The sequence below is a fragment of the Chamaea fasciata genome, unplaced genomic scaffold (assembly GCF_029207755.1).
Source record: "Chamaea fasciata isolate MVZ Bird 193981 ecotype frontalis unplaced genomic scaffold, bChaFas1.0.hap1 SCAF_96, whole genome shotgun sequence".
NCBI lineage: Eukaryota > Metazoa > Chordata > Aves > Passeriformes > Sylviidae > Chamaea > Chamaea fasciata.
In genome coordinates, this window is record NW_027094181.1 from 39,753 (window position 1) to 49,548 (window position 9,796).

At 53.4% G+C, this 9,796-nt stretch overlaps 1 protein-coding gene across 1 annotated transcript; it reads right to left on the reverse strand.

Annotated features, from left to right (window-relative positions):
• Positions 1 to 7,928: 7,928 nt before the first annotated feature.
• Positions 7,929 to 8,861, reverse strand: LOC136304470 (olfactory receptor 14J1-like). The gene has a single exon (XM_066207996.1). It carries the CDS (start codon positions 8,859 to 8,861, stop codon positions 7,929 to 7,931), a length of 933 nt encoding a protein of 310 aa, XP_066064093.1.
• Between the last annotated feature and the right edge of the window lie 935 nt (positions 8,862 to 9,796).

The window sequence follows — 9,796 nt, forward strand, 5'->3', positions numbered from 1 at the left end:
AAATAAAATGTAATTATTTTTAAAATATAATTATATTTTCCAGATTTATAATGTTATTACTGTTCTTTACATACCTAATTTTAGATTTATATTGAAAAAGGTATACATTTTTAGCAACTAAAAAAATATTGGTCATTTGTTCTAAGAAACACAATTCCCTTCATTAATTCATTGACCTCTATTGGCTATTGATTTGTCCCTTCTTATGCTAATTAGTCCTGTTTTTAGTCCTTTTGTAATCGCGTTCATCATTTTCTCAGACAGGGTAAAAGGGGCCACTTTGGGGTCCACGGAGACGTTTCTGGGGCACATTTGGGGATGTTTTGGAGCTGGGGAAGGAATTTCTAGAGAACTTAAGGGTCTGGAGGACACTTGGGGGAGCCGCGTGGGCCCTTGGCGGGGCACTAAAGGATTCTGTCGGATAATTCGGGGTCCGGGCGGGCACTTGGGGGCCCTGAGGGGACTCTCTGGGGCGCGGGGGATGATGGGAGTTGTAGGCGCGGGTAGAACACGGTGTAACGGGGCCGCGGAGCATCACGGGAGTTCGAGGCGCGGCTCCAATGGCTGTCGGTGGGGCGCGGGGCATGACGGGAGATGGAGTCACGGCTGGAATAGGGCTCTGTGTGCGCCGCGGAGCATGCTGGGAGCTGTAGTCCCGGAAGTGCATAAAGCCGAGCTGTGGCGGGGCCGGGAAGGCGCTTGGCGGACACTTCTGCGTCCGAGTCGCGACTTGAGGCCCTCGGGGGAAACGTGTGCGGTTCGGGAGGAATTGGGGGGAACTTGGGGAGCTCGAACCGGGCGCTTTAGGACACGGGGCACAGCAGGAATTTTCGGCGCGAGACTGTGATGGGCAGAGCTCTGAGAGCACGGGGGATGATCGGAGATGAATTCCCAGAAGTGGCTCTAACGGGCATCTCTGGGGTTGGGAGCATTCAGGGGAGTCGGGGACGATTTTGGGGGGTTCCAAATAAATACTGAGGGGGCACTTCGGGATCCTGGAGGGTCTGGGGGAAACGTAGGGTACACATGGGGGGGAGGGGGGATACGGGGGCGGGGTTCTGTGGAGCGCGGGGCATGACGGGCATTGTAGTCCGGGGTGCAATGGGGCTCAGTTTGGCCGCGGTGCATGACGGGAGTTGAAGGCAAAACCGACACGTGGCGCCGACACCAGGCACCGCCCCGAGGCCCCGGTTTCCTGGCACTGATTGGGTGCTGGCGGTGACGGGCGGGAGCCTCGGCAAATGGGAGTTTGCGGAGGCGGGAGCAGCCAATTCAACCCCTCTAGTCCTTCCCAGTATAGCCCAGTTCATCCCCAGTACAGCCCAGTTCATCCCCAGTACAGCCCAGTTCTACCCCTGTGGCCCTTCAGTGCCCCCCTTTACAGCCCACTTCATCACCAGTACAGCCCAGTCCCTCCCAATACACCTGAGTTCATTCCCATTCCCTTCCAGTTCCCCCCAGTATCTTCCATAGCACGCCCCAGTATTCCCCAGTCTTCCCCACAGTGTTGCCATTGTCCCCAGTTTGTCCCAGTGTGTCCGTGGCCACAGCCCCTTGCAGTGTCCTAGGGCAGGTTGGGATGCTGATCCACCCTCACAGCCGGCCCAGGGCAGGGCTGGAGTGGTTTTGGTGGCCCCTTGGGCTGGCACACACTTGAGGAGTGTGTCTGTTTTCAGTGGGGAAAATTACGAGTTTTACGTTGCTTCAAAAATAGAAAAGCCCTTTTTGCCTGAGTGCAGGCAGCTCTCTGAGCAAAGCAGGTCCCAGGTGAGTGAGGACAGGCAGTGTGGGCTTGGGGAATGTGGAACAAGGTTGTCCACACTGGGTCAGACCTCAAGGCACAGCTTCTCTGAGCAGGCCAGACCTAAGGAGGGACCATGGATCGACATCAATCACAGAATGCTGCAATCACCTCTGCTCCAAAGAGAACAGTAATAAAACACACCCTTTATAACAGGAATGTGAATTTCTTAGAAGCTCTTTGAAATCTTTCTCCATAACTGCAGTACAAAATCTTCCTAATGAACTGCACCAGAGCAGAGGGAAATCAAGGCAGAGCCGTGGTTTGTCAGGACTTGCTTGATCCCAAAGAGCCCCGTGGTGCATTTGGTGCTGAGCCCTCAGGGCCTGAGAGGAGATGGCACAAACCTTTCCAGGAGTCCAAGTCAGAGGAAAAACCCAACGTGTCTCAAAGCATTCCTGGGGCCCACTGAGGTCCATCCCCAACACAGGCTCCTCATGGACTCCTTGGAGGAGAGAACTGGAGGCCAAGAGTGCCCAGAAACCTCTCAGAGACGGAGTGTGGGAAGGAAAACCCAAAGTACCTTAAAAGACATTGAGTATCTCAGAGCATTAATGAGCCCCACTGAGTGTCAGTACAAAGCCTCTCTAGGGACTAATTACAGCAGATAATTGGAGGCCGTGATTGCACAAACCCCTCAGAGACTCCCAGGCAAAAGCAAAACCCAAAGTGCTTTGAAAAACCTGCAGTCCCTGGGAGCACTGAGGAGCCCCCCAGGGCCATTCCTGACCAAGGCTCCCCAGGGACTGGTCCCAGCAGATCCCTGGGGCCACTGGGATGGATGTGGGGGGATGCTGAGGGCAGGACAAGGGGGTGACAGTGCCCAGCCTTGCTGGGGCTGTGCCAGGAGGCCCCAGGGCCTCAGGACAAGGTGTCCCCTCCCAGCCCTTGGTGGCACAGACCCTGCTGTGCCCCAGGGCACCAAGACTTGGCTTCTCCTGGGCACTGCCAGCCCTGCCGGGCCCTTGGCCACGTCCAGCACAGCTTGTCCTGCGCTGTCCCACAGCTGCTGCTGTGTCCCTGCAGGCTGCACACTCCCATCTCGCTGCCCCCCTGGCTCTGCCCTGCATTTCCCTTTCTCTTCTCCCTGATATCCTGGGATGGAACGTGTGAGAATGGTTCAAAGCTGTACCAGGGAGGGTTTAGACTGCACAGGAGAAAGTCTTTCTTTACTGGGAGGGTGACTTTGGGGTTTCAGACTTTGGGGTTTCAAAGCAGGGCTGATGGCTGTCCCAGGAAAGGAGCTGGGACAAGGTGTCCATCGCTCAGGAGCTGTAATTTGGATTGTCACTTGCCACTGTTCCTCTGAGCTCTTCTCTGTTCCAGAGATGGGCTCTTAATGAGCTGGTGGCTCTCCTGAGATGGGCCCGGGAGCAGCCCGGGCAGAGAATGAACTGAGTTTGTCCTGCTGCCATTGTTGGTGCCCTGTCTGGGAGTGCAGATGAGTCTCTTCTCTCTTAACCTGACACAACCCAGCAGGAGCATCAATCTCCTGAGGCAGCCGTGTTTGGAGGCTGCACACACAGGCACTGGTTTTGTGTAACAGATGATACCAGATCCTTGGGATGGCTTTCCAGAAATGCACCATGCTTAGAGGAAAGGCTTTGTTCTTGGCCTGGCAATGGATTTGTTCAGGGCCAGGATCACAGGTTTGTTCCCAAGGCTGCAGATGAATGGATTTAGGAATGGGAACAGGACTGTGTTCAGCAGAGCTCCAGTTCTGTTGGTCCTCAAGGAAACATCTTCTGCAGGACACGTGCAGAGAGCAATGCAGCTCCCACGGGCAATGGATAAGGTGACGGGATGGGAAGAACACGTGGTCAAAGCTTTCTTCCTCCCAGAGGCTGCTGGAAGATGCAGAACACAGAAAAGGACGCAGATGTCAAATGCCAGAGTCAAACATAAGGAGCCCAGCACGACACACGGTAAGAAGACAGAGTCTGTTTTCCAGAGCAGGCTGGTGTCAGAGCAGGACAGTTTGAACAAGGGGAGTTGTCCCAAAGGAAATGGGGGATCTTGGAGCCACAGAAAGACAGCTCAGAGAGGAAGAGCAGCGGTAGCTCAGCAGGACAAAGCCGAGGACCCAAGCAGCAACACCCAGGTGGACACAGAGCTGAGGCTTTGTGATGTCAGCGTAGAGCAAAGGGTGGCAGATGGCAACACAGCAGTCAAAGGACATGACAACCAGGGAAAAACTCTGTGCAGTCCAGGGCAAAATAAAAATAGTTTTGGGCAAAGCAGCTGCCTAGTGAGAGAGTGTTCTGACCAGAACTCAGCATCACAAACCATTTGATGCTTGTGGAGGATGTGAACCAGATTTCCGGGAAGGCCAGGCTGCAGATGAAAACGTCCATGGGGGTTTGCAGGTGGTGATCCACACACAGGAGGAAAAGGATGGTTTCATTCCCCATCACTGTTGTCAGGTACATGAGCAGAAGGACCTGAGATAAAAACATCCGCAGTCTTGGATCATGCTCTGGGAAACCCTCTAGGATGAACTCAGTAACTGCTGTTGCATTTTCTGGTGCTGAATTCCCGCTCATCTTGCTGAGACAGGAACATGGCAAAAACAAGGGCGATAATTTCACAGTCTGGACAAACATTTCTATCCTTCCTTCTCTGCTTCTTTCTTTTCCTGCAGTCTTGCCATACAGCACAGAGATTGTGCTTCAAACAATCCTCACACCCTGATTGTTCTGTTTCCCATTTCAGGAAAAATCCTTAGAGATTTTGTTGTCTTTTTTCCACCTTTTTCAAACACTCCCAAAGAATTCTTTCACCGGAACAGATGATTCTAAAGAGGCTGTTGGCCTTTTCCCCATTCCTGGGAAATTCCCAGCTCAGTCAGACCTACTGTAAACCCCTACTACAAATATTGCAGACCACAGAACCCTGCCTGGTATTGGAAATCTTCCAGGGACAAAGGAGGTTGGGACAGGAAGGAAAAGAAGCCGTTTGCCAACTCCACAGACACAAATGGTGAGAGAGTCATAGGTGTTTCTCGGGGGGGGGGGGTGGTGTCAGCTGTGGATCAGCGATTATGGGCTGCTGGTAAAGCCTCTGTGTGAGCTCCTGAAGGCAACTCAGCAGGACTTTACAGTCTGGACTGGTGATTCCTGGGCTGCCTTTTCACAGCTCCAGGGCACCCTCCTGCACGCTCTGCTTTGGGGCTCCTGGACCCCCTGGACCCGTTTGATCTGTTTCCCTGGGAGAGACAAAACCCAGCACTGGCAGTGCTGTCACAGTTCCTGGGGACCAGAGCATGGCTGGGGCCAACTTTTCACAGCAACCAGACAGTGTCAGCCAGGGCTGTCTGGGCTCTCGGAGGGCAGTAGCAGCTGCTCTTCTCCTGATCCAGGAAGCTCAAGAACTGATTTTGGGACAGAGTATTGTAGTTTAAAAATTTTTACAATGCACAGCTCAAGATAACACCTCCTGCGGATCTGAAGAAATCTGGACCAAACTTTCTTCATGGTTCCCCAGTTGGACTTGGTTAAAACATCTGTTTAGAATGATCAGCAGAATAATTGCTGTATGGTTTTAGCTTGCATCAAGATTCACTGTTATAGTGCCCTACAGTATAAAATGAAATAGAGATATTGAGAGATCAGTGCCCATAAGGAACTGAGCCTCAAGAAAGAGGAGATTTCATGAGGACGCTAGAACAGAACAGCACAACCTTGGAGAAACAGATAAAGGATGTAACTCACACAAAACACCAGCAGGATGTCTGCTCAGCTGTGCAAGGCTGTCAAAGCAGAAGTTATACAAAACAATCCTATTGCCCTTACACAGGGATCGAGGAACAGCCACCTGAAAAGGACCCCAGGTGTTGGAGGTAGACTCCAAAGAACCACATAAGGACTTCTGGTAAGGGTAGCAATTATGTAAAGCAATACATATCCATCAAGTAAGCAGGGATAGCTCATGAATATGTAATCAGTGTGTCTGATAAAAACTGTTCACATAACATTTGGGCACTCAGTTAGAGGAAGTGTCCTCTGTGTGACCAGCACTGCAATAAAGAATGGCTGCTTTCTGAAAATCAGAGTTGTGTTAAAAAGTTCTGTCTGGCTAATTTTGGTATCAAGGCACATGCTCATATGAAGATGGGAGTATTTAGGATCAACAGGCTCAGGCTCCCCTGTTCTTCTGCGTTGTAGGTACACACAGCTATCAGTAGAGACTGATGATGATGAAGCCCTGCAGTGTCAGAAGGGCATCCCTGATTCTATGTGGCTCTGAAGTGTCACAGGGGCCCCTGGGCACCAAGAGTGTCAGGAGTGTCACGTGGGGCCCTTTGCTCCACGAGGCCCTGCAGCATCGCAAGGGTCTGTTGGTTCTAAGAGGTCCCACAATGTCACAATTGCCCCTTGGTTCCGTGTGTCCCCAGTGCCACAATGGTCTTTGGGCACCACGAGGCCCTGCAGTGTCACAGGGCCACCTTGGTCTCATGTGTCATTCACACAATGGGAACAGCGCTGGTGAGTTCTCATCATCTCATTCCCCTTTCTCCAGAGAAGGTCAAGGCCATTCTTGTCTGCTCTCTCCTGGTGGGACAGCTGTGAGGAAAAACACCTCTGTCTCTCTTAGCTGCTAAAAAACCTGTCTAAGAGGTTTACAGAGTAGAAACAAGCAGGTGTATGAGCCTCTGAGTACATTTATATTTCCTAAACGTGCTCTGTGCTTTGTCAAGTAATGGTGCCATCTGCTAGAGGGTAATGGCACTCATGCCTGCAAAACCCCTTGTGACTGCACAGGAGATGCTCCCCAGATTGGGCTGCTTTCCTGCTGTGGGGTGACAAACACAGGCAAGAAAGGCAGAGGAGAGAGAGCTGTCAGGGAGAGACATTTGCAAGGGCCCTGTCCAAGGCAGGTGAGATGAAAATCACTGTGACACTGGGGGTTGTTCCTGGAGTCACAGTCAGAAACGTCAGGGCTGTGTCAGGTGCCCAGCCCCGAGCTGGCTCCTGCCCTGCTCACAGCCCTGGGGCTGTTAAGGAGCACGAGTCCTTCCCTTGCACACACACACACACAGGTTATTGCAGCACAGGCAGGGTCTCCTTGGGCTGTGCAGCCACTGCCAGAGCCTGGCAGGGGCCTCAGCCCTGCGGGTGTCACCCTGCCCTGCCTGGCCTGAGGTGCCCCATGGCCGGAGGGATGGACACGGGAGCTCTGAGCACAGGAGCTCATCCCAGCCCTGCACTCAGGGGTTCCCAGGGGACGTTGCTTTCTGCAAAGTCCAGGAACTGCTGAAGGTGTTTGTGCTCACTGGGTTTATGTCCCCTCACGCACACAAGATGTTCAGGGCTGTGTCTTGTCTGTGCACTGCAAACACGGACTCTTGACCCGGTTGCTTGATGTCCCTCCATGGAGGGAAGAACAACCTCTCTGACCTGGGGTGGGAGGTATCTGCTGTAGCAGGGCCGGCTTTGCAAGGGCACTGCTGGGGGGCCCCACCCTGAACGCTGCCACACTTCTGCTGGTCACTGCTGGTTTTGTCTCCAGGGCGCTGTGTTGGGCACATCTTTGAGAGAAAACTGGGAAGAAGATTGAAGCTTTCAGGCCGTGCACTGAGGAGATGCCCTGGCATGATGGAAATGCTTTTGCAGAGCCCAGCTCTGTCCCGGCAGTGCCCACAGCCTGTCACTGCCTGCAGTCCCTGGACAATCACACAGCAGGACTGACAGAGCTGAAGGAGCCCTGAGGCCTTCAACCAACACAGGGGCCCTGAAGGGGAGTGTAGAAGTAAAGGAAGGGGAGGTTACGGAGGACAAGCCCTGGGGCTCCCTGGCAATGAGGAGCACTGGGGTTCCCTTTTCTCCCCCAGCTCTGCACAGAAGCACCAACCCTTCAGCTCCAGAGAAGTCAGGGCGGAAAGATGTCCGGCAAACATGGCAATACAGAATTCTTTATGTTCTGTAAGCACATATGTAGCACAACTCCTTGGTTGTACTGTCTCTGGGTTTGCTAGAAAGGCAAATACTGAACCAAAAATTGTGTAGTCACAGATGTTTGCGGGAACAAATTCTCAAAAGTGTAACTCCTGTGTCAGCAGCAAAAAAATACAGGACACAGAGTGAGCATAAATGAGTAACACAATAACGCTGTGCAGAAGAATGAGAGTTTATGGCTTCTGAAAACCAGGTGTGATCATTTTCCTCATGGCATCCTTGAGTTCCTGATTCCTCAGGCTGTAGATGACGGGGTTCAGGGCTGGAGGCACCACCGAGTACAGAACTGACAATGCCAGATCCAGGGATGGGGAGGAGATGGAGGGGGGCTTCAGGTAGGCAAATGTGCCAGTGCTGAGAAACAGGGAGACCACAGCCAGGTGGGGGAGGCAGGTGGAGAAGGCTTTGTGCCGTCCCTGCTCAGAGGAGATCCTCAGCACAGCCCTGAAGATCTGCACATAGGAGAAAACCATGAACACAAAACAGCCAAAATATAGAGAAGCACTTAGAACAACAAGCCCAAGTTCCCTGAGGTAGGATTTGGAGCAGGAGAGCTTGAGGATGTGTGGGATTTCACAGAAGAACTGGCCCAGGGCATTGCCATGGCACAGGGGCAGGGAAAATGTATTGGCTGTGTGCAGCAGAGCATGGAGAAAGGCACTGGCCCAGGCAGCTGCTGCAATGTGGGCACAAGCTCTGCTGCCCAGGAGGGTCCCGTAGTGCAGGGGTTTGCAAATAGACACGTAGCGGTCATAGCACATGATGGTCAGGAGGAAATACTCTGCCGAAATGAAAAACACAAAAAGAAAGAGCTGTGCAGAACATCCTGCATAGGAGATGGTCCTGGTGTCCCAGAGGGAATTGTGCATGGCTTTAGGGACAGTGGTGAGGATGGAACCCAGGTCGGTGAGGGCCAGGTTGAGCAGGAAGAAGAACATGGGGCTGTGCAGGTGGTGGCCGCAGGCTACGGCGCTGATGACGAGGCTGTTGCCCAGGAGGGCAGCCAGGGAGATGCCCAGGAAGAGGCAGAAGTGCAGGAGCTGCAGCTGCCGCGTGTCTGCCAATGCCAGCAGGAGGAAGTGGCTGATGGAGCTGCTGTTGGACATTTGCTGCATTGGGGTATTGAAATCTGTTGAAGGAAGGAAGAAAGTGACTTTGAGGGAAGATTTCTCGCAGTAAAGTCAAAGGTCTTTCTCACAGACCAGTCCCTGCCACTAAACATATCCCCCTTGTCTATGTCTAGGAGAACTTCCTTCACCTTGGTTACTCAAGCCCTGATTGCTGCTGGCCAATGTTCAGTGAGGAGCCAGACCCTGACATGCAGGACACCTGCAAGTCAGTCCTGACCCCCAGCCAGTGCAGGGGAACAGTGAGGGCAGGGGCCAGTCCTGGTGTTTGAACTTGAGTCTCCTCCTAAGGCACAGGAGACACCAAGTGAAAGGGATAGGGATTGCAGGTGGAAGAACAAGAGATTCTGCTGCATCTGGATAGAACAGAGAGTCCAGTGAGGCAGGGGCATTGTCTGAGCCTTAGTGCAGACTGAGGGGAGCTGCTCTGTCCCTCTCTCCTGTTCCCAGCAGCCCTGGATTTGCACCTTTCTGAGCTCCAATCCTGTGCTATCCTAGAAAGCCAGGAGACACTGCTGAGAGCAGAGGGATCCCTGGCACACAAAGTGGCCCCTGCCTTTCCCTAAATCAGGGAGATTCGGCTCATTCCCAGCCTGCCCTGCCCAGAGCTCCCCGGGGCAGAGGGAGCTGGGACACCCCATTGCTGTGCTCAGCCTGCACAGGAGGAGCCCAAGGGCTGGGCCTGAGCCTGCAGCTGGAACTGCCATTCCCAGAGAGCCCGTCAGCAATGCCAGCAGCACCTGGGACAGGCAGGGAGAGAGAGAGCCGGGCCCTGAGGAAAAGCCTTTCCCTGCCCAGCCCTGCACAGCCCCTCCCAGGCAGCAGCAGTGCAGGACAGTGGCCCTCAGGCCCTGGTCAGCAGGGAATGGGCACATGGCAGGAGAGATGCCCTGCATCTCTGGGGCTGCTCTGCC